The sequence below is a fragment of the Trachemys scripta genome, chromosome 7, assembly GCF_013100865.1.
Source record: "Trachemys scripta elegans isolate TJP31775 chromosome 7, CAS_Tse_1.0, whole genome shotgun sequence".
Lineage (NCBI taxonomy): Eukaryota > Metazoa > Chordata > Testudines > Emydidae > Trachemys > Trachemys scripta.
Genome location: NC_048304.1, coordinates 114142453 through 114156858, shown reverse-complemented (window position 1 = coordinate 114156858; position 14406 = coordinate 114142453). Strand labels below are relative to the sequence as shown.

Sequence of the window (14406 nt, the reverse complement as noted above, 5' to 3'; positions counted from 1 at the left end):
GTGACATCATAAACTGCCATTTTCCCAAAAGTCTTTTCAGGGTACCCAGATTGTCTCTGGGGATCTTTGCATTTAGTAGTACACTTCCCTATAAAAGTCAAAACAATCGAGAGATCCTGGATCTTTCCTTGAATGCATATGTATGGCTTCTTCTCACAGAAAACAAGCTGACAGTGTCACTACCCACCTGGGCTTTTTCTTTGATGTAAAGCGAGGAATGCATTTTGAGTCTTTGACACACACACAATGACCACTTGCTTTGAAATTAGCACTTCAACGGAAAAGTTTTTTATTTGCATTCCACAAGGCTTCTTTCTCGTTTGATGCGTTATTTAGTGATAGGGGTATATACAATGTAAATGTTTACTACTACATTATAACAGGATACAGATAAGTGAAAACAATGCATGTAACATCCCAATAGTTTATATGAAGTTTAAACACCAAATACACTCTCATACATTAAACAATCACTATGATCTATACCAATACACAAGTGAATTGGCCTAGTCTGCCACTGTCACAGCAAGATTTCAAGTATCAGCCAGTGCATGAATGTCAGTTGTCAGCAGAATATATACAAACACTGCATGCATTCAGAACAGTTTAGTGGTCACAAATATTCCTATGCTATGTTCTATTTGAGAGTTTCAATCCTGTAACAAGTGTTGCTTTCATAAATATTTGTTTAAAAAAAGGCCTTTTTCTCTGAGACAAGATCTGTGGTGGTTTTGTATATTTTACAATACTCTGTTTTGACTTCATTTGTGAAAGGCATAGATGCTGTTATAATTACTTTGAGACCGTCTTAAAGTAACAGTTTTCGAAGATAGCTTTTTTTCCTTTCTACATTTGATTTTCCCCAAACAAGACTGTGCCTAGTTCTTATGTTATCCATTGGTCACTGTGTGTTATGCATTGTCAACTATGCCACAGGGGATATGGATCTATTACAGCTCTCAGTTTTAGATAATGACTCTTTAATTCAAGCTCTGTAGAATTGTGCTTTGGTGCAGATGCAGAAACAGTGAGACATGCACACTATAGTGTGGTTTAAATGTGGAGGCCTCAACTTTATTTAAACTATTAACAGGAAACCCTATCTCCATCCAAGTATCTAGCAGGGCTGTGCCAATGTGGAGTTCAACGGGCACCATTGACCCCTGTGCATCCATATGAGGGTGATGCACCCTCTAAAACAGTGTTTCTCAAACTGGGGCGGCTGCTTGTGTAGGGAAAGCCTCTGGCAGGCCCGGCCGGTTTGTTTACCTGCCCTGTCTGCAGGTCTGGCCGATCGCGGCTCCCACTGGTCGTGGTTCACTGCTCCAGGCCAATGGAAGCTGCTGGAAGCGGCGCAGGCCGCGGGACGTACTGGCCACCGCTTGCAGCGGCGAACCGTGGCCAGGGGAGCCGCGATCGGCCGGACCTGCGGACAGGACAGGTAAACAAACCGGCCAGGCCTGCCAGGGGCTTTCCCTACACAAGCGGAGGCCCCAGTTTGAGAAACATTGCTCTAAAATCTCAGCCCTGCCCATGTACCCTGGCTAGAAGCCAGACTTTGAACCCTCCTTCACACAGGAAGTAGGAGAGATGAAATATGGAAAACCACATGCTGTACAAAACATGGAGGCCTACTCCTTCACCATGCAATGTCATGCTTGAGTCCAATGCTCTAGCAACCCATTGGGTTACATAGACCTCACACCAGATCCTTTATTAAGCCACCATCTTCATTGGAACCTGCCAGACTCCCAAAACAGACCTCTGGGATGCCGCATGGAAAGTGAAATAACCCATACAACGGTTTGCCGATATTGCCAAACAAAAGATTAGTGATCAGACTTGCCCCTGGCATCATAAAAAATAGAGCATTCTAGTTAAGAGGGGCTGAAAAAGAGAGCCCAACAGCTACTTGTCTCAGCCACCCACCTCCCTTTCCTACTCTGGCAGGGAAGAGCTAATCAGCTGGCTCATCACAACACCCCTGTCCAATGGCAGCAGGAGTGGGTGAAACAAAATCCAGTGCCCAGATGCAATGTGAGATGAGCCCACTCCCCTGCCTCAGCCTGCAGCATGGGGAAAGCATGTGAATAGACTGAGGGGGAAAGAAAGCAGCACCTTCCCCCTCTCCCATACACACATACTGCAGGCCATCAGGATGGGAGAGGGAACAGGATGAGCACATTTAGCATTGACTTAGCTGCTGTTGGTTGAGACCCCCATTCAATCCTGCCCACTCCAGAGGCTGTCTTAATTGCTTCTGGCATCATCAAAGGCACATCCTGGCTAGCGAGGTGAGCATTTAGCTCTTGAGGTTTCTGGTTCTATTTCTGGTGCATTGGCCAAGATGGAGGTGGTCTCACTTAGTCCCATGATAAATCCTATTGAAGTCCCAGATGCTGCATTGTATTCCCTTTGAAGTCATCACACATTTCTGCGTTTTATATTGGAAGGTGTAGTATTGTTAGTAGTCCATCAACAATCTTTAATATTGACATTTTAATATAAAATTAATTTAAATTTTGTATTAGTACAAAGTTTTGAAAACTTTTTATCAAAGCCTAAATTTAAACATTGACAGTTGCCCTTTTAAAAACTTTATGGTAGTAATATCCATGGGTAATTTTAATAATTATTAGCCTTGAATTGTAAGCATGACTTTTAAAATACTTTAAGATAAAAAAATTAAATAATTGGCTGGTTTAAATCTGGTTTTATACCACCTTTTATCTGCACAAGTTATGATTAGCACTTAAGAAGAATGTTTGTATTTAATAATGTAATATTAGGATGGTATGGTTAATTTTATTATACTCTACAAGTTATTTTTATTATATAATTGTATTATCAGTCTATGCTTCTGCTAAACAATATATCACTGTAATATGCTCTTATTGTTTTCTTCTTTCAGTCCTAATGCAATATTAAGATTAAGATTTAATCATTTTGCCACAGAATGTAGTTGGGACCATATGTATGTTTATGATGGAGATTCAGTATATGCACCTTTAATAGCTGTATTTAGGTGAGTATTTTTATTTAATAGTTCTTTAGTACTAGTATTAATATAAAATATTATTGATGTGAGGAAAAAGTAGCACGAGAGGTTTTAATTTGCTATTGGTAGTTTGCTCTCTCTCTCTCTCATTAATATTAGTGGGAAATATACACTGATGGTAGAATAAGTTGCCAAATGGAAATACAACATAATAGAACTTTTGCCTTTGTGTAAGACAAAATTCCTTTCCTGGCTTATGTTCAATGCTGACATTGCACTGGAACATTAATGCTAATATGAGTGCCATCCTAGAGAGAGTGAGTTTCCAGTAGATTCCTGGTATCAACTGAGGGTTTTTTTTTTTTTTTTAATGGAAGTGAGGGACTGGCCAACAAAGGAAAGAGGAAATTGCTTAATATAGTTAAAGGAAAATCACAGAATTTGTGACTTATGCAACAAAGACATTGTACTGCTTATAAGACATAAAGGATATCCATTATGCCCATTACAGATAGACCACTGAAGCCATCTATTGAGGGATATTGGTGTGGAGGCAGTCCCAATTACCAGTTATACAAGGTCATTTCTTTGTTTATCAGAATGGAAAGTATTGTGACTAAAAATAAAAAATATGTCTGGGTAGTACTTAACAGCCTGGCCTTTGAGATATCAAAGCTCAAAAGTATCCTCAAACTTGTTAACAGCAGAAATCACAAAAGGGCTTGATTGCTCTATTGTTATCATTAGATAATATGAATAATTATAATTGGATCATGTCTGAGTTAGATATTTATAGGGTGCCAATTACTATACTGTCTAGGCTGCTGTAGGCAATTTACAGGCCAGAGCAAACAGTAATGGACTAAAAAGTTCTGATATATGTCAGTGCTTCAGAAGCTTTTTCCTCAGAGTCCTGTAGCAATATGTAGAAAATAATTTAAAGAGAATCCACTCATGGAAAGGAAGTGAGTACATAAAAGTTTAGATGTCTATAGTCATGGTCCATGGCCCATCACATCTTGTTATATCTACTTTCCACGACAATATCTTTCACACCACTGCATTCTCTGATCATTTCATTTGGGATGCGATCCAGAAGGGAAATTCCCAATATAGCTTGTTCCATTGCCCTTTCAGCTACCATCAGCCGCTGCTCTTCTCTCTTCATCAGTACCCACTTTTCACTGCCATACCGCATGGCTGGCAGCACTGTTGAATTGAAGATATTTGTACTTGTCGATTTTTCCTCTGAGGACATCCTTGATGGAATTAAATGCACACCATCCTGCCCGAATCCTTTGCGAGAGTTCTCCGTTCAGATCTTGGCGCATATTAACTTCTTGGCCCGAATATATTTACTGTTCCACTTCTTCGATTTCTTCTCCTGTTACTGTTGTTTGGGCTTTTCGTAAGAGGTCTGATTGCTGCAAAACAAAATACGTGCGATTCATTTTCAGGCCGACCTGACTACTTTTCTTGATGAGTCTTCGTAGCATGTTCTGCAGTCGGTTGGTGCTTTCGGCAATTAGTATGATGTCGTCCGCTAGTCTGAGATGAGATAATCATTCTCCGTTTATGTTAACACCACTCCTCCAATTGATATTGTTCATAATCATTTCGAGGCAGGGGGTGAATAGTTTCGGTGAAATCGTATCTCCTTGCTTTATGCCTTTCTCGATCGGGATGCGGAGGGGCGTTTCGAGGAGAGTAATGTCTGTTGTACATCCAGTATTCGCTTCCTTCAACAAACTGATGTACTGCGTGTTAATGCCCTGCTCTGTGAGCGCCTTTAATATTGCGTTAAAGTCGATGCTATTGAAGGCCTTTTCATAATCGACGAAAGCAATGCACAGTGGGAGTTTGTATTCCCTCGCTCTTTCTAGAAGCTGGCTAAGGGTAAATATACGGGTGATTGTGCTAAAATTTCTTTGAAACCCTGCCTGCTCTCTTGGCTGTTGTTCGTCCAGACTTTTTATTCATCTCTCTCCTTCAGTACCTGATAGGATTCCCAACTTTCCTTCCCTCTCAATGCAGACCAGGAATAATGCTCCTGAAGGACATCCTTCCAGCTTGATGGTATTTTTCCTTCTTCAAGATATCGACTGAATCTTAAAGCGAGTGCTTTCCAAAGTTTTTTTGCCTCCTGCAGAAATCATTTCTGATGTTATTCCATCTTTGCCTGGAGCTTTTCCCCTCTTCATCTGGTGCAGTGCGTTTCGGACTTTACTGACGATTACTGGGGGATGCGTTCTTCTGACTCTTGCAGCGTTGGGAGAAGGACGTTAATTCTTGATTTGAACAGTTCATAGACTCGTAGACTCATAGACTTTAAGGTCAGAAGGGACCATTATGATCATCTGGTCTGACCCCCTGCATGCTGCAGGCCATAAAACCGTCCCTACCCCTTCCCTGGACTCTGCTGTTGAAGTCCCCAATCCTGTTTTAGGTGACTTCAATCGGCAGAAACCCTCCTGCTAGAGATCCCTGCCCTATGCTGCGGAGGAAGTTCTGTATAGAAGTCCTTGTACACCTCCTCCATCCCTGCTCTGTTGATTGCTGTCTCTCTATCCTTGTTCTTCAATTCTGTTACGCTCAATCTATACTGCGTCAATTCTCACTTGCATGTCTTGAGGCTCTTGCATAATTCAGATGTTTTGAGGAGCTTTTCTTTCTGGAAGTTCTCAAAGTCATCCTTCAGTTTTCGCCGTATAAGCTTACACAGAATGGAGTACTCAAGGTTGTTATCCGAGCTCCTTTTCATGTTTCTCCGCTTCTCCAACAAACTTTTCATTTCATTCAAGATTCTTCCCTTCGCCTTCTTCAGCTTTTCAATTTCAGCTGCTTTTATGCAACGTCTCAGCTTGTCAGCAAAGATGCTATAGTCCTCATCACACTTTTCCATCTGGCTCCAGTCAAACCCAGAAATTGCTTTCTTTAGCTTTGCTTCATCGAATGTCTTCAGCCGCTGTTTCCTGTTTGCCATCTGTAACGCCTTCTTTTCCACTGCTTCGTCGAAAATCAATTTCACTCTAAGCAGGTGATGGTCACTGTCAGTGTTGAAAGGCTGCACCACAGAGATGTCTTGAACGATGCGCCTTTTATTGACTAAAATATAGTCAATTTCATTCTTGCTCTTCGCGTTTGCAGCGATCCATGCCCACCTTCTTTTGGTCTTCTTTTTGTACCAGGTGTTTGCCACGTACTGTTCTTTCGTTTCTGCCATCGCTACCAGACTTTCTCCTCTTTCATTTCTTTCGCCACTGCCGTATCTCCCTATAAACTTTTCACCAGCTTTCCCTCGCCCCACCTTGGCGTTAAAATCTCCCATCGTGACAGTGTAAGTGAACTTTTGCACGAGGGCTCTTTCGAGCTCTTGGTAGAATTCTTCCACTTCTTTGTTCTCACTTGCACTTGTGGGAGCATAGGCCTGGATGACCTTGAGGGTAGCTTTTGACTCCATCTGAAGATGCAACACACCAATACGTGATGATATTAGCTGGCATGATATAACTTTCAAAGACCAATCCTTACTGACAATAAATCTGACTCCTCCAACATTTCTAGTGCCATCTTCCTTTTCGAGCCTCACAGCGCTTCCATCCTTCCAGTTGATTTCCAACTCCTCCTTTCGTTGGGTTTCACTGACACCAAGGATATCGCATCTTATCATTTTCTCCTCCTCCATCAGATGGTTTAATGTTTCTTCCCTCACCAGCGATCTACAGTTGTAAGTACACACAGCGAGGGTTTCCTTTTCCATGTTGGCCTAGCACCTCACATTTTTAGCAGCCTCTCGTCACTCAATTTCCGCTCTGCCACCGTAGAACGGTTCAATGACGTGCAGGGAACTAAATCCCATTTACTCGTGTTGTTTTAGCCATTAACGTCAAGCCATCCCACTGGCTAGGCGGGTAGGCATGTGTACCTCCTCAAGCTTAGCTAGCCTTCAACCTCTATGGAGAAGGAAAACGCTCTTTCTGAGAGAGCAATCCCCCTCCCTGGATTGGATAGTCTGACACCTTTGTAGCATGGTTAGACCTACCAGGGTATACGCCCCACTACCATAACTGTCAGACGGCCAGGGCCACCACTGCGCCACGATGAGGCGTTGAGGTAGGATTTTGCAGTGGTTTTATTGGAATACTGCAGCGAAATTATTTAATTCTTATTTAGTTAGCTGGAATATGGTCAATATGAAATAGAATTCCAGTTTGTTTTGCGTTAGGCTAATCATATTGGACACAGTAGAATTAGATGTCTGACTTTTCCAAACTTGAAATTAAGCAGATGCTTTTCAGTATAAAAGAGCGTCTTTTTTTTTTAGTAGAGTATATTAAAAAAAATCCCCTTTTTACTACAAGAAACACACCTATAAATTTCAAAGCAATAAGATTCCATTTACTGTGCCACAAAAGCAAATATGCATTTTTTTCATATTTATGTCTTAATAAAATACCACCCCAGGAAATGTAGCATTTTCAACAGTAGTATCAAAACCAGGATCACAGTGTAGAGGAGCCCGATGCAGTAACAAAATTGCCTGTCTGACAGATTGTACAGGACCCATTCTTCTGTTGCAAAATGTTGCTGCATAACTCGAAGTGATTATGCTTGTTGTATTAGCATTTTTGTATTTGGCATCGCTACCATTCTGAAATAACCATGTATCTAGCAAGTAACAAATTTGACATAATACTGTATTATGAGTCTAATGATTTGCCTTGCAAATAACAATAGAAGTTACCAACTGAAATAAAGAATAGGTCACTCTCCCAAAACCTCTAAATTAACAATTAATTATTGTGTGATATACTGAAAACCGATGTTTAAGCTTCACTCTTCTTAAATTTCCCATTTTCCCTCATTTTTAGGGTATATTCAAAGAAATTCTTATCTATTAGTTCCTACCCATCCTACCCCAACTCTTGGGGAAACATTCCATAAAAAATTACCATGTCACTTACATTTTGTGGCCCTGTGCCTCCATGACTGGGCCACAGAATTTCTTTGGTAATTTTAGGACTGTCTCCACCCACTGACTGTACTGTTAGATCGCTAGGATAGATATTCAAATATGTCTAATATCCCATGTATAGACATGGAGTGGGTGAAATCCTGGCCCTGTTGAAGTCAATTGGAGTTTTGGCATTGACTTCAGTGGAGTCAGGATTTCTCCTAAGATATCTAAAATGAATAGGTGTAAGATCCACAGTCTCCTTGTAGCAGGAATGTTATTCTATTTTGTATCTTGTAAAGTGTTGCTCATGTTGGTGTTAAACAAATAAACAAATAGTTTTTACAGCACCAATGGACCTCATTCTTAGCAGAACATAGCTTGCCTATTCGTTCACCTGATGAAACTATCCCGGGTTCCTGCCGAACTCTGACAATCATCTCAGCTCCCTGCTACCTCCTTTCCTGATCCCTCCTAGTTATCTGCTTGCTGCTAGTTTTCCTTCTAGTCTCCCAAGTTTCTGTGCTCTACACAAGTTGTTGGATGTCCTCCAGGAGCATGATTCCTGGTCTGCATTGAGAGGGAAGGAAAGTTGGGAATCCTATCGGGTACTGAAGGAGAGAGATGAATAAAAAGTTTACATGTATTTGAATTTTGGGTTGCTTGGTTATTGGTTTATTCCTCCTTTTTAATATCCCTTCCCCCGGTTTTTCTGTATGTGACTAAAATATTTAATATTTTTAACAGTTTGCTTGCTCTTTGTAGTCTTTAATATCTAAAAGCTCCTAGTGGATTTTCTATTTTTTAGGGTTTTTTGTTTCCCACTTTTTCTGGTTACACATTATTATATTATATATTCAAGAAAAAGAATGAGGAGTACTTGCGACACCTTAGAGACTAACAAATTTACGTGAGCATAAGCTTTTGTGGGCTAAAACCCACTTCCGACTGTATTTTCCACTGCATGCATCCAATGAAGATATATATACACAGAGAACATGAAAAAATGGGTGTTGCCATACCATTTTTTCATGTTCTCTGTGTCTATATATATCTTCCTACTGTATTTTCCACTGCATGCATCGATGAAGTGGGTTTTAGCCCACGAAAGCTTATGCTCAAATAAATTTGTTAGTCTCTAAGGTGCCACAAGTACTCCTCGTTCTTTTTGCTGATACAGGCTACCACTCTGAAACCTACATTATATATTGTATATTGTACATTATATATTTAAAATTTCCTTTTGAGTTTTCCTTAGCTTAAACTTTATTTTAAATTTGCTGTGTGGTTATCCACTGTTTTATGTACGCTATGTTTTTTCTCTGTTTCAAAGCAGTTATGTATCGATTCAGTTTCTCTTTTTAAAGTTTTTAATCCAAAATTTATTTTACTTTCCTGTGGAAATTACATTTTCCCATAGAATTTAGTTAAAAATCATACTTTTTGCATGTGAACTAATTATTCTAGTAACAAAGGGGAGACTTTCAAAGGCACAAATGTCTTTTAGGTGCCCAGATGTGTCAAAGTCAATGAGAGTGGAGCATCTAAATGCCATTTGTATCATTGAAAAAATCATTCCCAATGTGGTCTTTAATGATTAGCTTCCAACATTTTAATGGCAATGCATGTGCATAGATAGCAAACTTATGTGGAATTTTGTATTGTTACAAAAACAATTGGGAAACCCTGTCTCTCTCAAGGTGTAGAAGTGTTCATGTGTTTGAGACCTGCCTTATTCAATATAATTTAAATAGGCTCCATAAGATTTCCAAATTGTGTTGGATATATGATTAATGATTGAATCATAATTTTTATTTTATTATTACCATTAGTAAGAATCCTTCATTTAATCTCTCTTTTCCAGTGGTCTAATAGTCCCTGAGGTGCGGGGAAATGAAACTGTTCCTGAAGTAGTTACTACATCTGGCTATGTGTTGCTACACTTTTTTAGTGATGCTGCTTATAACCTAACTGGATTTAACATATTTTACTCGTAAGTATTTGTTTTTTTTAAAATAATTAAGTTATTTTATGAATTAGGGCTATAGTGTTCTTCAGGAGAATTTCATACTTGTAGACTATATTTGTCTTTTGATTGGGTTAAAGGTATTAATGATGTCAGAAAATTATTCACACTGATAAGTCTTTCATTCCAGGACATCCGGAAGGTTTTTATGGGTTGAGAGTGAATGATAGAAGTTTTTAAAAGCAATAAAACAAGGTGAAACATATTTCTGCGTAGAATGTCCCAAACTCTTGTCAGTGGGGACTCTTAGGGTACGTCTATACCCAGCCGCTAGTTCGGCGGCTGGCAATCGAACTTCTGGGTTCGACTTATCGCGTCTTGTCTGGACGCGATAAGTCGAACCCGGAAGTGCTCGCCGTCGACTGCGGTACTCCAGCTCGGCGAGAGGAGTACCGCGGAGTCGACGGGGGAGCCTGCCTGCCGCGTGTGGACCGAGGTAAGTTCGAACTAAGGTACTTCGAACTTCAGCTACGTTATTCACGTAGCTGAAGTTGCGTACCTTAGTTCGATTTGGGGGTTTAGTGTAGACCAAGCCTTAGGGTCAGATTCTGACCTTTGCTCATGTTGAAGAGCACTTTAATATGAGTAGTTGGAGTCAGTGGGACAAGTTGTGCAAGTAAGGGGCTCACAATTTGCACGTTGATTCTCCGGTAAGTCTAGACAAGCCCGTAGCTTTTCTTGGATAAGCTAAATATGTTGAGAGTCTTATGTCTCTTAATGTATGTCATGTTTTCAAGATGTAGAATCATTCTTGTGGTTCTTTGTGAATCATTTACATTTTTTCAATTCCTCTTTGAAATGTGGACACCAGAATTGGACACAGTGTTCCAGTAATAGTCTCACCAGTGCCATATGCTGCGGAAGTACAACTTTTCTACTCTCTCAATATTTCCTGTTTTTTTCCATCCAGTGATCGCTGTCCTCTAAGCCCCAACATTGCTGGACCAGATCTGAGGTCCTTTGAGTCAAATACCCAGTCTCTGACAGTGGCCAGTACAGGTGCAAGAACCTCACAATAGGTATTTGTGGGATAATCTTCCTCCCATATTCGGTCTCATCCTGATCCTAATAGTCAGAGGTTCGTTTAAGCCTTGAACTAGAACATTTAATACCCCTCCCAGAATGTTGTTGTTAATGATAATAACTAGATATTCTGGTTATCTAATGTTCAATCCCTTTTTTAAATTTTAAATTCTTTGACTTAACAGTTTCTGTGGCTATGAGTTCCACAGTGTAATTGTATGTTGCGTGAAAGAATATTTCCTTTCATCAGTTTTTAATTTGCTAATTTTTAATTTTATTGAATGTCCTGTTCTTGTTTTATGAGGCAGGGAGAATAGACATTCCTGATCGATCTTCTCAATAGCTTTCATTATTTTATATATTTTTATCATGTTCTCTCTTATTCATCTTCTTTGTAAATTAAATAATCCCACTCTTTTCAAACTCTCGTCATATGAGAGTTTTTCCATACGCTTGATCATTGTTGTTGACCTTCTCTGAACCCTGTCTAATTCTGCCATATGCTTCTTGAGATGGTGGGATTAGTGCTGCACACAATATTTCAGAAGAGGCCTCACAATTAACTTATATAATGACACTATAATATTGTCTGTGTTGCACTTTATTCTGTTCCTTATACATCCTAGCATCTTGTTTGCTTTTTGGATCCCAGCTACACATTGAGCAGAGGTCTTCATTGAATTATCTACAAGGAGATTGCTCAGATTCTCACTGAGGATAGGTCCATCAATGGCTATTAGCCAGGACGGACTGGGATGCAAAACCATGCTCTGAAGTGTCCCTAGCCTCTGTTTGCCAGAAGCTGGAAATGAGCAACCGGGGATGGATCACCGGTTCTGTTCATTCCCTCTGAAGCACCTGACATTGGAATTGTTGGAAGACAGGATACTGGGCTAGATGGACCATTGGTCTGACCCAGTACGACCTTTCTTGCATTCTTATGTTCTCCTGTAATTTACAGTAGTTTTCCTTATGTTGCTTTTACTACATGAGGGAGTTATCCAGTGTTTGAGAATCCTTTGACCGTGTGATGTTGTATATGCAGTTAGACTATAATATAAAGAAGTCTTGAAAGATATTCTTCCTTTTTTGGCATGTGTGATTGCAGTTTTGTCACACAGAATAATCTACTTACTCCTTTCAGGTGACAGCAAGAAAATATAACCATCTAAACAATTTACTGTTGTTGTAATTGTTTCCCCAGTTGTTCCCAAAGTTCTGGGAACCTGTCTGCTTATTTTGGAAGTCAATGGTAATATGACATAGCATTCTTAACTACAGTGTGTTCAGTATTCTTTTATAGCTCAAAAACACTAATACATGCTATTAAATTATTATGTTGGAAGAGTCATAAGTAATTGAAAAGTTATTTATATCCTTCAATGTATATGCAAAGGGAAATTAATTAATGAATCCTTATCTACTTCCTCTGCCCTCCTGTTACTGATTTTATAGTAAGGAAGTCTCAAACTTAAGCTTTTCACTAGCCAGCTTTCATTGCTATGCTTACGGAGAAGATATGATTACTATTCTTTCTATTTCTCAGAGAGACTCCTTCAATACTTATTTAGGAGTAAATTAAGTCTTATATGTATTTCGGGTTTACCAAAACTTCTGCTGCTTTGTCTCTTTCCTCTTGCACTATTTCGATAAGCTCTTCTTCAGGGACCTGGACAGATAGTCCTCTCATCTCCCACCTTCAGATGGATTCTTCCTCTGCCTTTGCTCTGTTTCTGCATTGAATTTTTTTTAAACTACTTAATTTTGCTGCTTGCCATCACTCACCTATGAACTCTGAAGTTCTAGACATGATGATAGGCTACCCCATACCATGTGCTTGTTCTGTGCCTTCCAAGTAATCTTCCTCAAGTGGGAGAATAGAGAAATAACGTTCTTGGTACTGAGCCATCTAAAGAAGATAAAGGAAGCAGCCTGGTTATTTAGTCACTGTATTGGGCCTGGCAATACCTAATGAGCAGGACTTTCTGCTTTCAGAGTCACCACACAGCAAGGAGACGAAAGGCACCTTCTGTTCCAGATCTTTTTCTTCCTTCTGAATGCCACATCAGTGCTGTCAATCTGGCCCTTTTCACTAGCACTAATTAAACTTTAAAACCCTTAATTTTGGAAGGATGGGAGGGCGGGAGGAAAGCTATTTTGCTTTGATTTGTTGCTCAGCAGAGGCACATTCAATTATAAATATTTTATAACAGGGGCTTTGTATCATGGCTTTACGGTTCTGAGAAAAAAAATAAGAAACTATATTAAAGCATATGAAAAAGCCGTCCTGGTAGATGTGATGGAAACACTTTATACTGTTAACAAAATAAATATAGGGAAGATCCAAAACTGAGTTAAAGCACACAGCAAATTACAGAAACAGAGGCTTCCACACACCACAGGGTTAACTTTATTGGAAGGATAATATAAAACCAGAGCCAGCTCCAGGCACCAGCGCAGGAAGCAGGTGCTTGGGGCAGCTAATGTAAAGGAGCAGCAGTCTGGGTCTTCAGCAGCAATTCGGCGGCGGGTCCCTCACTCCCTCTCAGAGGGAAGGACCGGCTGCTGAATTGCCGCCAAAGAATTAAGTGGTGCGGTAGAGCTGCCGCCGAAGTGCTGCCGATCATGGCGCTATCTTTTTTTTTTTTTTTCTCCCCCACCCCCCCTTCGCTGCCTGGGGTGGCAAAAAAGCTGGAGCCACCCCTGTATAAAACAACTTCTATTACCGTCCACTGGTTATTAAAAGGTAACATTAGTTTTATTTAGAGTATAAAGAACCGGTTAAACAATGTCTAAAGAATTTTAGCCTTTGTGTTTTTCCTTCTTTCATGGATCTTTGTGAAGTTTATATTCAGTTCTCGGTGCAGAGCCAATCCTGCATAGTGCAGCACAAGGAGGCCTCAGTTCTGATTCTGTCACTGACTGTGTGGGAGCCGAGTGAGTAATTTAACCTTAGTGCACCTCAGATCCCCTGTCTGTAAAATGGTGATTATATTTACTACATTTGTATCAGTGATTGGAGATTTTCAAATAAAAGGAGCTGTATACTTCAAATGCAAATTATGATTGTAATGTGTTGTATGAAAAACTCTACCCAGCTCTCTCATTTCTTTGTTGCCTTTATTTATTTATTTTTTACAGCATTAATTCCTGTCCTAACAATTGCTCAGGGCATGGGAAGTGTACAACTAGTGTTTCCATTCCAAGCCAAGTGTACTGTGAGTGTGACAAGTATTGGAAAGGCGAAGCCTGTGATATTCCATACTGTAAAGCTAACTGTGGGAGCCCAGATCATGGCTACTGTGATCTGACAGGCGAGAAGCTGTGTGTGTGCAATGATAGCTGGCAAGGTAAGTTATTAAAATATATATATTAAACATATATATATATATGTCTTAGAATCAA

At 39.9% G+C, this 14406-nt stretch overlaps 1 protein-coding gene across 6 annotated transcripts in view; it reads left to right on the top strand.

Annotated features, from left to right (window-relative positions):
- ATRNL1 (attractin like 1) overlaps positions 1-14406 on the top strand; it is a 1006335-nt gene that overhangs the window by 102402 nt on the left and 889527 nt on the right. For all 6 annotated transcript variants that reach the window (XM_034775239.1, XM_034775240.1, XM_034775241.1 and 3 more), the window contains exons 3-5: positions 2912-3025; positions 9817-9945; positions 14143-14351. In XM_034775239.1, the coding sequence (XP_034631130.1) occupies positions 2912-3025; positions 9817-9945; positions 14143-14351 (452 nt within the window). The remainder of the gene's footprint in view (positions 1-2911; positions 3026-9816; positions 9946-14142; positions 14352-14406) is intronic.